At 43.0% G+C, this 19,570-nt stretch overlaps 1 protein-coding gene across 4 annotated transcripts in view; it reads right to left on the bottom strand.

The window, feature by feature from the left end:
- The window catches only part of EXTL3 (exostosin like glycosyltransferase 3), a 246,123-nt gene that overhangs the window by 46,503 nt on the left and 180,050 nt on the right, over positions 1-19,570 (bottom strand). For all 4 annotated transcript variants that reach the window (XM_074991465.1, XM_074991462.1, XM_074991464.1 and 1 more), the window contains one exon: positions 15,316-17,903. In XM_074991465.1, the coding sequence (XP_074847566.1) occupies positions 15,316-17,463 (2,148 nt within the window). In that variant the 5' untranslated portion in view covers positions 17,464-17,903. The remainder of the gene's footprint in view (positions 1-15,315; positions 17,904-19,570) is intronic.

Below are 19,570 nucleotides of genomic sequence, written 5' to 3'. Positions count from 1 at the left end.
TAGAAGAGAGGGCATGTTAAAAGAAAAAAAAACTAGCACGATGGTTCAGTAGTGCCAGAGGTAGTCTCTCCTTTTTAGGAAAGCCGGTTTCAGCCAAGCCTACAGCTGCTGTACAATATTCATTCATTGTCATTAACGGCACACAGCTACAGCAATATCAATATTAAAGATGTTACTCTTGCACATGAAATACATGAGGGACAGCCAGGACACCTAGAAGGAGAGGGAGCAAGAGCTGCAAACGGTTTACCAAACAGATGTCTTCCCAGGTGGTGATCTGAAACTCCTTGCCCCTGTTCACTAAATCAGGCAGCATTTATATTTCCACAATGGGCTCTTTGGCTGACTGCCCTGCAGTTTAATTAACAGAGGTTTTCTTCAGTGAAAATCCTCAGTACAGTCGTGCTGTTGTACAATTATTTTTTCAGCTGGCTCCTTCTCCATTATTAAGGTGTCTGATCAAGCAGGATTTCCACAGAAGTGGTAAAATGAAACCTCTTGCAGAACAGATGCAATTATTTTCCATTTGTTAAACTGGGTGCATTTCACCCGTTGTATGTCTTATGGATTTTTTTTCGGCAGGTACAAAGAAACCTGACATACATATATGGCCAACACCATACAGTCTTGGGCTGCTACCATGTTGGCACTCACTAAGCTGCCTCAGGATGGGTAAGTACTTGAACGGGAGTCTTTCAGGCTATTCTATATAGGTTCTTACAGCGGTTGTTCCAATGCTACTACATGAATATGAAACCCGGAAACCACACAAGCATCATTTGAAGGCACCTGAACAATATCATCAGTGCTGCCTCAGGAGAATCTTAAATATCTCTTGGGAGGATAGGTGCACAAACACGAGCATCCTGGAAGAGTCGAACATGACCAGCATTGAAGCCATTATCATTCATCAACAACTTTGTTGGACTGGTCACATGGTTCAGATGTCTGATCAGCGCCTCCCAAAACAGATTCTGTTTTCCAAATTGGAAGATGGACAGAGGAGCACTGGGGGCCAGAGGAAGTGATAGAAAGACATGCTGAAGGCACATACGAAAAAGTACAGCATCGATGTTGACACTTGGGAGAACGGTAATCCGTGAGGGGGTGGCGCAATTTGAGAGGTCGCACCGCAGTGCAGAGTAGGAGAGGCAGAAAAGAAGAAAAGAGCATCAAAACCTGTCCTATACCCCTCCAACAGCTACTAACACCTGCCTCTTCTGTGATAAGATCTGCGGCTCCAGAATTGGGCTAACGAGCCATCAATGGACTCATAAACAGGCGGGTGACGTTATCGAGTGACCGCCGAGAGAGAGATATAGGGTCTTATATGGTTCTCACCACCATAATACCCAAGCACTTTCCAAAAGTGCTTTAAGCAATGTGATTACACATTACCTGTTTGCTCTCCTATCGTCTCCTCAGGGGAAGAAGTAGGCTTTACCTTTCAGTGGTGATAAAATAGGAAGGACTCTCCCTTTGAACTGATGTGGAATCGGTGCTCCAGCATAGTTCTACAGGAAGGCAGTTTTTCATAAGACATGAAAGAATTCCTGATCACTTGCAATGTTAAAAATCTTAAGAAAGTCCTGACCAAACAAAACTATAGTGTCACATTACTTTGCATTCTACTTACCTGAATTCCCTTTTGCTACTCCAGTTCTTTAAGGTAGTCTTCACTACCCGTCCTAAACTGTTGCATAGTTCATTGCTAAATTTGCTTTGTTAGAAGCTTGTACTTCAGTGGAATGTAAAATGATCATTGTATAATCTGCAAATCAAATTGACTGTGAATCAAAGACTGAAGGAAGAAAACAACCAGTACTTTACAGAAGCTTCACCTAAAATTCAATAATACCGACATTGTGTGTGTACTGATTAGGTTTTAGAGTTAACTTGGCACTACAAATCAGAGTGGAAAGCTGTTGTAAGCGCTCTGTGCTGTTTTTCAGGCTCTCGGCAAATTTAGACACCAGCACATCAAGTTCACACTTGGAAGGTCTGTTTTCTCATGGATAGGATGGGAAAGGGGTTCTTTAAAGCAGGGGTAAGTAAACTTTTTTAATATCAGGCCCCACTTTTCATCTCTGCAGTTAGCAAGACACCCTTCTAGCATCCTGTCTAGTGTAATCCAAACTGATGGAAATTTCACTTATGTTCATATGGGGAAAAAAAACCTTTCAGCACGTGTAAGAAAATAAGTATGTAGAATGTAAAAAAATTCATTAACTGGTATATAATTGTGAATACATCTATTTAAAAACGATAACATATTTCAACATTTTAATGAGAAGGATGAGCCTGAGACCCAGCAACCAATTGTGCTGTGCCTCCCTTGAGAAATTTCATGCTCTGTGAGGGGGCCCACCTTTGATTTTGTGCATCCCTGCAGTAAGGCTTAATTTCTGTACAAAATTCTGAGGCCAACAATGAGCTGATACAGATCACTTGATGGTAGCACCTAACTTTGACTCTAAGTTTGTTAAGACTTTAAAGCTGTTTGAGATCCTCCCTCAGTAACAGATTAAGATCTCACTGAAGGAGTTTGAAGTGTCTGGATAGAACGAATAGACTATTTTCTGCCAGAAAGTCAATTCTCTGTGTGTTTATCTACGGATGTGAGTGCTGTATGAAACATTAGGAAAGGGGACTAATAAATGCTTGCCAGGCTTCCTTAATCGGTATCTTATCTTGTGCTTTATGATATGGATGAGGGCCGCAAATGAAAGGATGCTATTTCTATCAGCTCAAATATCAGAGGTTAGAACAACATTCCAGATCTTTATCAAATGAGAAAGGCAGTTTCATCAATCACATAGTCTCACCTCAGCAAACAACCTGCATAAATATGTAGTATCGCTGTACATAGTGAAACCAGCTTATAATGAACATAGGCACAAGCCCTAAACTGCTTCAATGCACCTCAAGGGATCTTCATTCTGGTTTAGAGATGATCTCCTTTGTAGGTCTCACCACCAAGCACAGCTCTTAATTTACCCAGTAAGCACTGCAATCCAAATACCTCCTGCTTCTCCATTCAACCAGACAAACAGGGAACGACAGAAGACCTTGCTTGGATCTATGGAGCCATGAGGTTGCAGTGGGGTGTTTCTATGTTCTTCCCAGATTTAGCTGGCCTGGAAGCTTTTAATATTAACTGGGTGGGCAACGTGGGTGAGGTCCTCTCTTTTGCTGGACCAACTTCCATGTGTGAAAGAGACAAACATTCAACCTTCACAGAGTTCTTCTTCAGGTCTGAGTCTGCTGAGATCTGAAACAGTTGCTTGGATATTGAAAGTTTGTCTCTCTCACCAACAGATATTAGACCAATAAAATATATGAATTTATCTACCTGGTCTTTAGAATACAGAGACCAACTTAGCAACAACACTGCAAATATTAAATGGGATATTTAAACATCTTTTGGAATCCATTTTAAAAACTAGAGAACAAATGCTACTTTACATGGGATACTTACAACAGTTATTAACCTAAGGGTAGCTGTTTGAGATGATTAAACTCATTAAAATAAATTTTCCCACAACACTGAAGGGTAAGAGATTTAGACCTTATTGTGCTTGAAATAACAAAGCTCACAGTTAAATGAAACACAATTTTAACTGAGAAAAAAATCCCCATTGACTAAGAAGCATCTCCAGTGATAAAAAAAATCCAGTCCCATATTTCCTATGTTTTAAATCTGTCCTCATTTGGTTACCCGATTTCAGAACAGAGAAGAAAAGGTCAGTAGCTTACTATAGAGGTGTATGGTTCAACCTGTTGAATTACTGCATTAACGACACAAGTAAATAAAGCATGCCAAGCCAGTAATTTATCAGATCCCATCTTAAGTATCTAATTGCAAACTAGTGGTATGTCTACATTGCACTCATAGGTGCTGTTGAAATGCATGTGGACACTCCCTAACTAGTTTTAATGTAACGTTAGCAACAAAGCCACAGCAGCACAGGATTTACAAGCTTGGCTGGGACCTTAACTATGTATTCAGTCAGCTAAACCCATGGTACTGCGGTTTCACTGTTATTATTTGAGCTTGCTGGATCAAAGTTAGCTTAGGCTTGTCTACATGAGCTGCAAAGACATCTGTGATGGAAACCCAGACATAGCCTAAAAGACAGCTCCTTACTCTTTCTTAAGATTGTCTGAATAGACACCACACTTGAACTAGGATGGGATTAGACTCTGCTAGTCTGGAATCAGAGTTATCTATAAAAACCTAATGACAGTATTAATCTTTTCCACAGTTCCTACAAAAGCACTAAAATGCTTTAAGATGTTCTGGAGCACAAACTTTCATGGGCAAAGACCTGCTTCGCCTGACGAACCAGGTCATTGCCCACGAAAGCTTAGGCTCCAAAGTATCTGTTAGTCTAGAAGATGCCACAGGACTCCTTGTTGTTTTTGTAAATACAGACTAACACAGCTAACCCTCTGATATTTAAGATGTCCTGTATCCCAGACAGGAAAAATCTTGTTAGCTCACTTCCTGCCACGTCAACCTAAAAGATTCACCATGCAAATCTGAAAGGATTCTGTGTTCAATTCCAAAAAGAGCATCCAGGAAGCCGGGTCTCACAGGAACCATTTTGATCTGGAAGCCTGCAAGAAGAGGCTTGCAAGATTCTCCAGCTTTCTGCTCTCAGTAGGGCTGTGAATACCGTGAGAACAGCCTCTTCCATCACACTTCCTACCTAGAACCTGAAAGTGTGGGGATGAATACAGTTGGAAACATGGTCCAGCAGATGGGGATGAGCAGGGCAATCCCCGTTGTCTGTTCTAGATATATAGTACCTCCCTGTGTAAGACACTTACTGTTTCTTTGCACCAGTTGTTCCATCCGTAAGAGTAGAACCGTATTGTCCACCTACCACGAGAGCTAGGTATAGCTTGACAAATTCAGAGCTTTGAATGGGTGTTAGGCAGAGGATACTTACAATGTTTTATTATTCTGAACTGTCAGGATGGGCTAAATTCACAGAAAACTCAAGTAATATATAAGAATGGGCAGAATAATGAGAAACCAAAATGCAGCCCCTGCTTCCTAATCAAGCGATTTCATCACCAGCTTGTTGATAATACTTTATGCAATATGATTCCCTCCTCCCCAGTTAAGGAAAGAAAGGAAGTGAATGCTGCTTTGGAAATACAGGGCCTGCTCTGTATTAACAGGATGGCAGATTTGTCTTGCCATTTGCTAACAAAGGAGGAGTAATTCCTTCCAGAAAGACTGAAGAAAAGCCATTCATGAAGAATAAGAGGGAGAACATGCATCTGTCTTCACAGTGAGGTACAGAGAGATATGGTTAGGATAGGGGAGCCAGAGCGCAGGATGTAAACACTACCATGCCTTTTATTACAACAGTCATTGCCAGCCAGAGTGCAAACACATCTGGAAATAAACAACACAAAAGCATCTTCCATCCAAAGATCTCCAACTCCTTAACACATTAACTAACCTCCACATAGTCCATTTGTCTCGGTGACCCACTGCTGTTGATCACCTACCCCCTCTCTCAGGAGCCAACTTCAGTTTGAAGTGTCCACCCATCATCAACAAGGAGGGTGGACCTGTTGCTTGCTTCTACCCCGACTGCCCCAACACAGCCTTAGTGCCTTCTTCAGCCCCTGCTTCTGGGCTGCAGCCTGGTAGTTAATCTGGCCAGAGCTCTCCTGGTTCCCCTGGTTCCCCTAGCCTTTCCCCAGCACACCTCCATTGACGGTACCTCTCTGTAAATAGCAAGTCTCTCTCTCCAAGATGAGAGAAAAAGTCTTTTCCTTAGCTCAGCAGCCCTTTTCATAGGGCTTAGTAATACCCTGATTGGCTGTCTCAAGCCCTCACCCGACTGGTCCTTGGGACAGCCCCTTAACACCCCTGTAGTCATAGGACTACAAGTAGTGTAAACTTTGCTAGACACTAAACAAACCCTAAAAATCATTGTCTTGATCAAGACTTTGGATTTACGGTTTATAACAAACTAATCCACAAACTACCTTTTGTCCTACAACTGCAAGGGTGTTAGTTAGCCACTTCACCTTGAATGATTCCTTCAAATACGTGCTAGCTACAAATGCTAAACTATCCGTTCCAATCTTGCATTTAGCTGTGACACTCTGTACTATCCCCAGACCTGAACAAGAGCTCTGAATAGCTCAAAAGTTTGTCTGTCACCAACACACACACACAGTCTCTAATATCCCGGGACTGATAGAGCTACAAAAATGCTGCATATATCATCTGATTTTTCTAACAGTTTCATGCAGCAGGACAGCAACTTAATTCCTCAATACTTTGAACAGTTGTGTTAAATCATCCTTCTGTTTTTACACTACATATATGGCATGCAAAACAATTAAGTGCTGGTTTTAGGCAGCACACCTGGGATGCTGAAAGGCATATGGCATAATGCTCAGTGGATGTTTCCCTAAAAAGGCAGTGTGGCGTGCTAAATTCGGTCTACATTCATGCCTCACTGCACATGTGCTTAAGTCCTGCAGTGACAAGCAGCTGGACTTTTGCATCTCAGGTAGATTAAGTGTTCGCTTTAGTTCTTCCCTTTCCCCTGTGGAACCATAAGATCTCAAGAGCTTTACAAACATTTAAGCAAGGATGACACCTCTGCAGAGGTAAGAACATTATATTGTCTAGTGGTTCCTGTCCTATGTGTATCAGAGAGGGAGCCGTGTTAGTCTGTACCTTCAAGAACAACAAGAAGTCCTGTGGCACCTTAAAGACTAACAGATATTTTGCAGCACAAGCTTTGGGGCGGGCTTTTGCAAGTGACCAGGAATACCATCCCTGATGTCACCACAGCCAATCTGGTGTATGACCTCTGTAACTTTGTTCTCATCCACTGGACAATTTCTGATTTGGGGACAATTTATACCTCCAGATTAGTGGAACTGCTATGGGCACCTGCATGGCCCCACAATATGCTAATACATTTATGGCTGACCTGGAACAATGATTCCTCAGCTCTCGTCCCCTACTACCCCTTCTCTACTTAAGATACATTGATGACATCTTTATGATTTGGACCCATGGTATAGAGACTCTAGAAGAATTCCACAGAGACTTTAACACCTGTACCCCACCATCAACTTATGCTTTGATAACTCCACGCGAGCGATACATTTCCTGGACACTACAGTACTAATCAAGGATGGCCTGATCAGTACCACACTCTACCAGAAACCCACTGATTGCTATAGTTACCTACACGCTTCTAGCTTCCATTCTGCACACATAAGTAGATCCATTGTTTACAATCAAGCCCTTAGGTACAATTGCATTTGCTCTGATCCTACTGACAGAGACCAAAAACTACAAAATCTTTATCAAATATTCATAAGCCTGAATTACCCATGAGGAGAAATAAAAAAAGAAATCGACAGGGCCAGACGAATACCCAGAGAACAGCTACTCCATGATCGGCCCAAAAAAGCCAAGAACAGAACACCACTGGTCATTACCTACAGCCCCCAACTCAAACCACTGCAACACATTATTAAAGACCTACAACCTGTCCTTAATCAGGATGCCACACTCCAGAAGGTCCTTGGTGACAGGCCTGTTCTCTCCTACAGACAACCTCCCAGCCTTATGAGGATTCTCACCCACAACCAGTCTGTAACACAGGAACACCAGTCCTGGAACTTTTCCTTGCAACAAGCCATCTGCAATACACAGCATATCAACTTCTTAAAACCGATCTTTCAAACTGAGCAACACATTCAACTTTCAGAGAAATCATCTTTCCCTTGAAGTAGCAGTAGGCATCCATCTATGGTGTGTTGTTGCACCCAGGGTTGGATCTTTCCCTTGACCGCCTACTAAATTTCATGACATATTATGGTTGCAAGGGCAGCAAATTCAATTTGAGTATTATCAGCATTTATTAACAGTTTATTGCCAAAACCTTCAAGAAGCGTGTTACAAATGCTTCAGAAGTCTCAACCTTCCATTAACTTAAAAGGTTTACTATTCACTGCCACTAATTCAAGACAAGCTTCTGGCAAAGTAGGCTCAATCTTCATTTTATCATCTTGCTTTTCCACACAGAATCTATAGTACGTTGGTTTGGGGGTAGATTCATTCTTTTGAACGGAAGATTATCGTCATTACATGAACCTGTCTCACTTGTGGATTAGCTCCCTTGAGTAACATCTGGGTGATGTCTTTGTATAGGCTGATCTAAATTTGATGTGTACTCCAACAGGCCTGAGATTACCACCTTTACAAGTAGAAATTCATGGCTCACTCAGATGAGAATTTCTTTCATAGGATTTTCTTTTTTACCCTCCCTACAGTTGCCTGAAGGCTGTAAGAAATGAACAATAAATAACTGACTATTACATTTTTTGTTTTCAGTTTGAACATGTAGCCGAGGGCCATACTCTCAGTGTATTATGATGATCAATGGACAGGCAGTAGAGTTAGGATTTATATTCCTGAGGGAAATAGTTATCAAGGACACAACTGAGGGAGCCTGGGACTAGCAATGATTCAGCTACCGGGCCAGGACAACATATTATGCTTAGTGGGTTTTATTTCTGTAACCCAATCAGCTCAAAGGTTAAACGCAAATGAAAACATTCCAGCGTTTTTGTAAGATTAAGAATGAATGTGAATGTTAGGAAGTAAGTACCTGATTTGGAAATAAAGGAACCCAAAAAAATAGGACCGTAACAAGTTTCAGGGCTTTTCTTCATTACTTTTTGCTTATTTTAAACAACAGAAGATTCTATGCCATGGAACTGAAAACTTTAAAAAATAAGCATCAAGCATTATGTGAGAATTCTCTTGTGGAAAAAACATTTGCCTTAGTGGACAGTGGGGAAATATTCTAAACCCAGCCAGGGAGGCATGGTGAAAAAGGGGTCATTAGTCAGGGAAGAACTGCTACAGAATCCCTTCTCCTTCAGCCTGAACTCCCCTCCCAAGCCCCCTCAGTCCACCCCCATCCTTAATCCCAGAGTTCCTCCTTCAACCCCTCATGCCCCCACCACGTCCCCTGGCATAACAGAATGGATTACCCTGGGCAGGCTGTCTGGAGGATTGGCAGCATGGAGTAACTTCACCACCAGGGACACAAAACCAGGAACAAAGTGGAAGACCAGTGGAGCCTTGCAGCCTCAAGTCAAATCAAAGGTCTTGGGAGGAGGCAGGAGATGGAGAGTTCTGGGAATAACAGAGAGGAGATCTACCAGTCCCAGAACCTGTCTCATCTCCTCTAATTGCTGTCTGGGAAGTCTGGTCTCACCCACACACACATATCCATCCTTAGCATCTGATGATTGCATCTGTTATTTTGAACGGCTTCCTGGGCTTTGTTCTAGTTTGGGTTCAGTCCAAGAGATTTTCACATCAGGTTCACTCAAAAACCCTCTCTGAGCTGGATCACAGGTTCTGGTTGACTGTAATTTTTATTACTAGTTGCAATGGTTTGGTTAGTGGCCTGTCTTCCTGCTGTGGTTTATTTCGTTTGTTTCTCTTACACTGAGTACTCAGCTGGAGGAAAGGGCTTGCAGGTCAAAGCAGAGAAAGATATTCCTCTGCCATTCCTGTATAGTGTTTAGGGCACTCCTTGGCCGTTTCCACACAGCTACTACACAGAGCAAAACACGCTAATGAGGCACGGATGCAAATTTCCCATGCCTCATTAGCATAGCATCACGTGATTTGGAGTCGGGAAGACCTTTCTTCCAGATTCCAAAACGCCGTGTAGAAGCGCAGCCCCGGGGGGGCTTCCAGGAGGAAGTCCTCCTTCCGGAGGCCCCTTCTTCATGAGAATTTTGGGGAAGAAAGGGCCTCCAGCAGCAGGAGGACTTCCTTCCAGAAGCCCCCCCCCGTCCCAGGCTTCTACACGGCATTTTGGAGTACAGAAGAACAGTTTTCTGGACTCCAAATCATGTGACATTATGCTAATGAGACAAGGGGAATTTGCATCTGAGCCTCATTAGCATCTTTCACTCCGTGTATTAGCACGCGACTTCCGAAGGAAGTGGCCTGTGTAGAAATGGCCCTTGAGTGGGGAGCTCCTGAAAGGGAAAGCTGGGAACTTCCTTTACAACTTCAGCAATATTTTGTCCTTAATGATACATTCTTTTACCGCTTTAGGGAATCTTTTCAGGAGAAGTGCATGTGCACATGAGGTGGAACGTAGATAGGGAGTGAAAGCTACAACATCAATTACTCTGCCTTCCCCAAGCTCTCCGCTGTTCTTAGGTTTTGTTCCACCTGTAAGAAAAATTCCTTACTTGTCCCTGTGTAAGAAGTTGCCTGAAAGGCCCACAATGACTGCAAATCACAGAGTCAGAGAGATGATCAGTATCTCCTGGTAAAGGAAATCTAATTTGACTTCTCTCCCACCCCACCCGCCTTTCCCAAAGCACAGAAACAGCACTCTCTGTAACAGACAGAAAGCTGTGCTAATTTATATACTATGAAAACAAAAAAGCAGGCCAGTAGCACTTTCAAGACTAACAAAATAATTTATTAGGTGATGAGCTTTCATGGGCCAGACCCACTGCTTTCATGTTCCTCAGCTAACATCATATATGCCATCACATGCCAATAATGCCCACATGCTTTATATATTGGACAGACTTCAAACTCTCTTTGACAAAGAATTAATGGGCATAAAACAGACATAAAAATACTCCTGATTCACAAACCTGTCAGCCAGCACGTTAATGAAGTGGGTCATTCTGTTGATGACCTGAAAATCTGTGTTTTACTGAAAACGAATTTTCACAGATGTTTGGAAAAGGAGGCTGCTGAACTCTCTTTTTATTCAAATTCAACACATTAACACGTGGTTTGAAACGGGATGACAATTTTCTAGCTCATTATAGAGGCTCTTTTACATACTTTGCTTTATCTGAGTCTTGACTCCCCCACTCCGCTCTCTGATTTGCTTACCCTGATCAGAATTTTTCTGATTTGTCAACCTTGATTACTATTTTTTGTTCTATCAAAACAAAAAGCAGTCAAGTAGCACTTTAAAGACTAGCAAATATTGAGTCTCTTCTGGTATGGCTATGGTCTGAAGAAGTGGGTTTTCATAGCACTCCCTGTGGCTAATTGCAATGGACATGGTGTTAAAAACGGTGGCAATTGCAGAAGCTGTCTACACAGCTGGGGCTGAGGCTGAGAAGGGTTAAGCCTAGGGAGAAGCGGGGGGGCAGTTTTGGGGCTATTTTGTGTTCAGCCCTGCGAATATGTAAAAAATTGCTATGTGGACCCCAATGCAAAAAGGTTGGCCACCCCGGTTTAATCTCTCTTGCAGAATATGCTTTAGCCCAGAGAGAGAGAGAGAGAGAGAGAGAGAGAGAGAGAGAGAGAGTGTGTGTGTGTGTGCGCGTGCGTGCGCATGTGCGGTGCACACCTCTAGGGGGGTGTGAAATTTCTTGTGGGAGGTTAAGTCCTCCAGCAGCTAAAGAGGCACAGGCTGCACAAGGAAGCACTTTCAAAGAGAGGTTTTCAGAGCTAAAGCCCCGGGATACCACAGGGCGACTAGCTGGATTCAAGTGGTCTAAACAAGAAAAGTGCCCTGAATACTAGTCTATAGGGCTTCTCTTACTACGGAGAAAGAAGGCAGCCCTTAGCATGACTCATGCATCTGATGAAGCGGGTCTCTGCTCATGAAACCTTATGCTCCAAAATATCTGTTAGTCTATAAGGTGCTACAAGAGTTCTTGTTGTTCTCAAAGCTACAGACTAACACGGCTCCCACTCTGATACAACAAAGTACAAATTCTAATGCCATCTTATCCTGTGGTCTGACCCTGCAGCCCTGGCACAGTGTGGAACACCTGTCTCTTTCAGCATTTACCTCATGCATTGTGGCAGCTTGACAAGAACAAACAATAGGTAAACTCAACTAGCCAGCCAGCTCACTATTCAGCAAAATGAGCATAAGAAATTATTCCAAAAGATGACTGTCTGGGGAAGGGTGAAAGGATGACGAATAGTTAAAAAGTGTTAATTAATGCAATCACCTTCTCATCACTTCCAGGGTCGCCTGGGGGCTCGGGTCTAATAATCGCAGGGATGAAAATTGGGGCCCAACATGAAAAGTTTGCTCACCCCTGCTTTAGCCAAATGGATCAGATAAACTTGCTGGATCACTGAACTCATATGCTAGAAACAGCATGATCTCCAGAGCTGGGAAAACACAGCAGAAAAATGTTGGACTATGCTTAAATTGTTAGTGTATTTACATTGGAAAATTCACTCTCCTTCAAGTTCCTATGAATATTGTGCTAATTCACAGTTCTCCTCATACAAGTGCTTGCAGCAAGTATATTTTATACACTCACATGAGAATGCTTACATGGTGTTTTTACATGGGATGGGAAACATTCTGACATGAGAGCAGGGGAATCAATTTGTCAGGAGTCTCCACTCAAGAGGCTTGGCACAGACACTTAAATTACGTAGTGATTTGACCGTAATGCAATACCACAGTACCTGTAAAAAATCTTAAGTGCGAGATCAAGCAAGAGGGCTTCAGAGTAAGGGATCGGAGGTGGGGGGGAGGCTCCAAGAGCCAAGGCAGGCGGAGTTTGGCGCTGGCCAAGGATCATGCTATTTGGCTGCCAAAGCACTGGGGTTGGCTGGGGCTGTGGGACCGTACTGACTGAGAACCAGGCCGCAGCATTGGTGTGTTGTGGCAGCAATGCCAAGGGGGACCCGTAGTTGCTGGCTGTCTCACTGGTGTGCAGCAACATCCAGAGCCCCACCCCACCACTTTTGATGGTGTCCCACACCCGGCACACTGGATGTTTTCACCTTTGCCCAGAGCATACTATGCATGTTGCATTTTGTCTCATTACAACAGGATAATTTACTTTACTTCAGTAGCCTTTTGGTTTCAGTTGCTTCAATCAGTGATGGCCTTCGCACAGCTGTATTATGTTCCTAGCAGTCATACAATGATACTAATTGCTTTCACTGAAAGAGAAATCTTAAAAAACCACAATTTTCTACCTATAATTTAAATTAAGGTCAATTCTTTGTTCTCCAGATTTACTGGAATATAGTCTCAATAGACCAGAGTAAAGAAATTCTATGCTGCTCAATCTGAAAATCCAACATTCCCCCATCACAGATATTCTTCCCTCATAAAGGGATGAGCTACACAGCTTGATAGGTTCTCCCCTCCTCCTCCTACTCCACATTTAATTTCTGTGATTCAATTCCAACTGGCTGGCTTGGTTTATGCTTTCATTTTGCTAGCCCCATAGAAGAAGGGGGATTTTATCAAGCTAACTATTCAGACAGACTCCCAACATGGGTTAAACATGAAGTCACTCGCTAAGCAGTTTAAAAATATTCTTCCAATTTATTGCCTCAGTGTGCAAAGGCCTAAGTGATGTCTACATATCTAGGGCCTGTCTACACATATCACAGGATCAACAGGCAGCCACTGATCCAGCAGGGATTGACTCATTGCATCTAGTAGAGACACGACATATCAACCGCTGAGTGCTCTCGCATGAACGTCAGTACTCCACCAGAACAAACAGCGTCGGTGGAGTTGATGGGAGAGCATCTGCCACCAACTCAAGCACTGAAGACACCATGGTAAGTAGATGTAAATATGTCGACTTCAGCTATGTTTTTCATACAACTGCAGCTCAGTGACTTAGATCAATGGCCTGCAGTGGTGCAGTCCAGCCTTGAAGCTACCACACCTGTACTGCAATGTAGCCACTTACTATAGTGAAAAGTGGGGTTCTCTTGTAGCAGTAGCTAGTCCACCTCCCCAAGAGGTGGTAGCTAGGACAAGGGAAGAATTCTTCCATTGATCTAGTACATCTACACCAAGAGGCCTTCACATCCCTGAATGATGTCAATGGGTAACTTTTTAGGGTAGAGTGACCTAATACATGGACTTTAAGTTTACACATCATTAGGAGTCCCACTGACTTTCTGTGAGACTTAAGGCAAGTGTACATTGGCAAATGATGTTTGGCATGCTGGGAGGTGAATCTACCCATCTTAACCTGAAGCAAACTGACTGGCCATGTGGACCCCGATGATGCTCCTTAACAGTTTCTCAGTGGGCTCAGATTGAGTCCTCTCTGAAGTGAGTGCAACAGAGCACATTACCAAAATGTTAATGCATGTCAGCTATGTTCATGCAAACAGTCCATGGCAAGCTAGTGTGGGGTAGATTCAGATACCATCACTTGCAAACTAAATGCTCATGTAGACAAACCTCAGGCCCTTAACTGTATTAGGTACATTTTCAAGGGATTTCTGAACTTCTGAAGATCTTACTCTTTAGACTATAAATCTGTCATACCAGGATTGCTGTCCTCTAATGGTATGTAAAGTGGAAGCAGGACTTTGGCACTACATCAATAACAAAATATTTTCAAGGAGAAAAAAAATGGCAGGAATAATATAGAAAAGAGATTGAACCATAGGAAATTTTTTTTTTCTTTTACAAAATGAAAGACATTAGCAAATAAGAAGAGAAAATGATCTCCATGCAACTGTCCAGCTATCAAAGCGTTAATGACTTTTAGTTGCAAGAATTTCCCAAAATTCAAGCACTGGAAAGGACTAATGTGAAAGCTTATTTTGCAATTATCTGAGCAATTTTCTCTCCTTTATTGTCCCTGAACCATCAGGATTTCAAACTTATGCAGGAGGATTTATTCACCGGAAAAAAATAAAATGAAATATTAAAATCAATATTAAATCAATTAATCTTTTTTGCATGCAGCAGGATGCTCTTGTTGCTCTGAAGTGTTATTACATTCAGAACTGCCTTGGCACAAAAACTACATTCTATTTATGCACTTAAGTTGCATCTCACCCAAATCTTCCACCCCCTTTTTTTTAGTTGGCAAAGCATTATCCTTTTATTTGTCCCCTAAGCATAAGTGGATTCATACACTGGTAACGAACAAACAAATGAAGCAAAGATCTTTGAAAAACAGGAATTTAACTTCTGGTTCCTAAATTCACATTTAGGTTCCTGTATATGCAATTTCTTTCCCCCAAAAGGTGCCAAGTACTAAGGATCTTTCACTTATTTCTATGGTAGCCATGCCCAGCACTTTGGAAAGTAGGTCCCTTATTCAGGAGCCTAACTTCAGGCGCTCCTCTTATTGAAACTGGTGGTGCCCAGTGACATTTGAAGCCCATAATATAACAAACTTCAGCACAACATTGGTTGATTAGTCAGACACATCAAGTAACTGAACTGATAATTTTTGTTAAAGTTATTTTCCACTGTAAAACCATCAGACCATTTTGGATGCTTGGGTATTTCTTACCATGATTGGGACACCAATGTCTGGCCACAAGAGGTCTTCAGATGGAAGCTTGGGGGAATTCCACACTACTACAACTTTATTTAAGTAAGGGAGTCCATTGAGTCTCTCTAGGGAGTTCATTAACACTTCCTCCCGCTCATAGGTTAACATGACTACTGTGAACTGCTCCCTGGGGACATTGCCACCCAAGGCAGCTTGGAACTCTTTCCCAGAACCACCTGCACCTCCTCCAATTGGTCGAAATCCAGTCCCAGATCCAAGAAACTTGGCTTCTGAAGGTAAAACAGGATCAAAGGGCGTGTGGGGAAAGAGGTGGAAAGGCCCTGGAGCGGCGTTCCAATTCCTGTAGATATCCATTGCCGTGAGAGTAAAATTGCGAAGGTATCTGGGAGATGCATAGGGTGGTTCTGTTTCCACAGGTCCCAAATCTAAGTCGCCATTATCTGCCATGTTGGGGTCAGTACCAGCAGCTTTACCAGAGCGGTGAGGGATCTCCACCGCAGTTTCTTCTCGAATAGGAGCAGCCGGGATTTGAATTCGAGTCCTTATGATAGCTAAGACTGTGCTGAACACATTGTCAGAGGTGGAGAAGTAGGTCTCCCACAAGAAGCGGCCCTGCCTCCTCATGGCAAGGAGATCGTTGTCAGAAATGCTTCTCAGAAGAAAGTGCACTTCTGTGATACGTGGCTTTGGTATGATTAAGGCTGCCTCGTTCCACCGGATCACATCGTGATAGGGCAGCTGAACTTGCTCTCCGAGAATCACTGGAATGGCTCCAACTTCCAGAGCCTCAAAGAGTCTCATGGCACACCCAGCTGAGATCAACAGATGGGTGTCGCCCGGTGTGATTATCAGTGCAAAAGTAGATAGCTTCAGTAGCTCTAATCTGTCATCCCTTTCACCACAAAGCGCCCACTCAGTGGGCAGACTTGCCTTAGGCTGGTTCTTACAAGTGAATTCCACCAAGACAAAGTCCAATTTACTGTCTTGGACAGCCTTCAAGGTGGTAATGATCCTATCATCATAGTCAGCTGGGGCATTGCCTTCGATTTCCTCTTCAAACGATCGAACCTCTTGCAAGCTGGAACGTAGAGATTCTATTTTCTCTCCCTGGAAACTGAATAGGTACTTTCGCTTTACTGGCACCTGGGGTGGGATCTCTAGGAAGTTGGGTTCAGACATTGCATGGACTAGAGGTGATACAACAATATCAAACCCTGGCCGATACTGTACATCATAAAAGGTGGACTGGGCAATCATGGCACGCCCTGTGCTGATGTTATAGATAAAGTTCTGAGTTTCTGATTTTCTCGATAAATTAATGATGAGATGGTTGTGTCCATCAGTCCTCCAATATGGCAAAGAGTGCAACTGTTGCTGTAGCTCAGTAGGTTTTGGCATTATGGGCTCTTGCATTTCCCCCACTAAAATTACATACACACAAGCAATGTTTGCATTTTCAGTAACATAAACATTAGTTCTGACAGTTGCCTCAAAGGCTTGCTTAATTAAAGGGTCTAAGGAGCTACCAAAAGGGTACTGATCGTTGTTGTAGACATACACCGGGAAGCCTGATGTCAGTGGACAGCGTGAGTAGTCAAAGCAGTTGTGCAGCCTGCAGTTCCTGTTGGATTTTGGCAAAGGCAAGTTAGCTTCATCTTTGTCTGGCAGCAACCGGATTGGCAAGGAGAGCTTTGGCTGGTTCTGAGCCATCAGTTCTTTGTAGGAGTGCTCGGTCTGGCTGATGACATTTTTCAGCTGCAGCAGATCCTGCTTGGCGTTCTCTATGCTCTTCTTGCATGCTTCAATTTTCAGGTTCAGCTTGGCGATCTCGCTGTTGAGCTCCTGCCGCTTGGCCTCCAGCTGGAGCAGCTCCTCGCTGACTGACTCACGGATGCGGCACAGGTCCTGGACATGCTTCACTTCACATAGCTCATTTCCCGTGCGGGGGCCAAAGATGCGCTTGCCAGCATCATCCACGTCATCAATGGTGGTTAAGTAGTAGTGGGCGATGAGAGGGAAAAAGACAAGGATGATGAACAGGGTAAAGCTAAGCCAGGTGAGCCGGATCCGACTGGACCATCGTAACACCCAGGGTTGGCCGCCATTCCCCACTCCCCCATTCCGCAACATGGTATATGCAGTCATGAGTCAGAGTCGGTGCATGCCCAATCACGTTGGATCAGTAGCCATAACCAAAACAGTTTTTATTACCAAGTCTCTAAAAGAAAATGTTATTTTGCCTGCTTCATGAGGGACCAATAGAATGGAAATTTCATCTTTTTGCTGTGACGGTGGCTGCTGCCAGCCTTTTTCTTGCAAATGGAACTTCTGATCCAATTAGAATCAATCATCGAACTGCTCCCTTGATCTCTGGTTAACTGGCCATTACTCGTAGTGTTATGGTGTTGTCATGACGACAAAAACACAATGGGATCCAGTCGACCTCTTACTGCGGCTCTTGACATCCTGCATTACCATCCAATGAACACGAAGAACCAACAGCCATAGGTGAAAACAAGCTGGGAGAGAGTTGGATAAGCATTAGCCTCTGTCATCACCTCTGCACTGTTGATACTCTGCCATGCCTGCAAAAGAACAACAGAGTCAGACAAGGCAAAAATGACATCTCTCTAAGCTATAAAACAACAAATGCTTTTCACTTAAAGCAGCTGTACAGTCAGTAACTAAGTATTCTGATTCACTACTATGTGTCTACCAGCTCTACTGATGTAGGTGATGTTCTCTGATTAAAGTATGACCATACAGATCACTGTTGCACCCACTGTTCTATATCTACAACAAACCTGGTACAAAATGCACCACATAAAATGTCTATAGAAAGGCTATGGTTTCCCAGTTATGGTTATGCTATTTGTATTTAAACATCATTTTGTCTTCCTGAAGACAGAAATATTAGCTATGTGCCTATATTTCAAATGTTGGGTGCTGGAGTAACAGCCACAAAGTATATAGAGGCCATATCTCTTGTAGGGATTGTTCAAAGTAAGTGGATCAGCAAGAAATAGTTATCTGACAATGGACCATGGGAGCTGCCTATCTGCACTGAATGGACTTTCCTGTGGAGGTTACATCTGAACTATTGGAATGACCTTTGGTGTGATGAAGCAGAACTATGTGTGGATGGGTGACTTGCCCATGTGACTCCATCATTCATCTTTACCTGTAATTTTCCACAGTATGAACAATAGCTTTCCCTCCACATGGGAGAGGCTATAAGAGGCCCTGGAAACATCTCCATTGTGCCTCTTTCCTGCTCAAGCCTCTGGACTATAGGCTTATGCTAAGAGCATTCTAAAAAGGAATTGAAATCCTTCCAATGAGTTGGAAGCAACCAAAGATTTGACTTAAGCCAGCAGTTTATTCCATCACTGCTACAAGCCTGAACCAAAAACTTTGCAACTCTTGTATGCATCTGATTTTTTTAACCAATTTTAACTCTCACCTGTCTGTCTTTCATAAATAAAATCTTTAGATTTTTAGATACTAAAAGATTGGCAACAGCGTCATTTTGGGGAAAGATCTTAGTTAGTTACATATTGACCTGGACGAGTGGCTTGTCCTTTGGGATCAGAAGAATCTTTTATTTGATGAGACTGGTTGTAAAGAACCTCTCACCTCTGAGTACAGTGTTTTTGGTGGTAATAAAGACTTGGAATGCCTCAAGAAACAGCTTGTCAACCAGTGTGGTGAGACAGAAGTTACTTTTGTGGCTGGTTTGGTAAACCTTTTATGGGGGAATAACCACCAGTATTCTGAGGCTTATTTGCCCTATTTCTTAGCAGTGTGACTGGAATTTGGTGTTCTCAATTGTGAGCCATGAAGGCACCGGATTCATTAGATAAGCACAGCTTTCTGCAGGGCAATTTTATCAAAGGACTTCATAAAAGTTGTGTGATCCAGCAGACAGACCACACCAACAGATATCTGATCTTCTATTTCCGCCTCTGCCACTGACTTATGGCGACACACTGGACAAGCCACTTTAACACTGCATGACTCAGTTTCCCCACCTGTAAAAATGGAGATATTAATAGTAACCCATCTTTTTATGGCATGTTGTGACCCACAGCTAAACGGCCCCATAGAATTCCAAAGTACTACTACTACTATATATTTCAATCAAAACATCCCTTTCAGGTCTTGGGCCCCATCCACATTAAAAATGGATCACACTATACAATTGCATGAAGGATTTGCAATTTGGACGCACAACACGTGGGGGGATTGGCCT

The sequence above is a fragment of the Carettochelys insculpta genome, chromosome 3, assembly GCF_033958435.1.
Source record: "Carettochelys insculpta isolate YL-2023 chromosome 3, ASM3395843v1, whole genome shotgun sequence".
NCBI classification, from domain to species: Eukaryota; Metazoa; Chordata; order Testudines; family Carettochelyidae; genus Carettochelys; species Carettochelys insculpta.
This window is presented reverse-complemented; position numbering and strand designations above follow the sequence as displayed.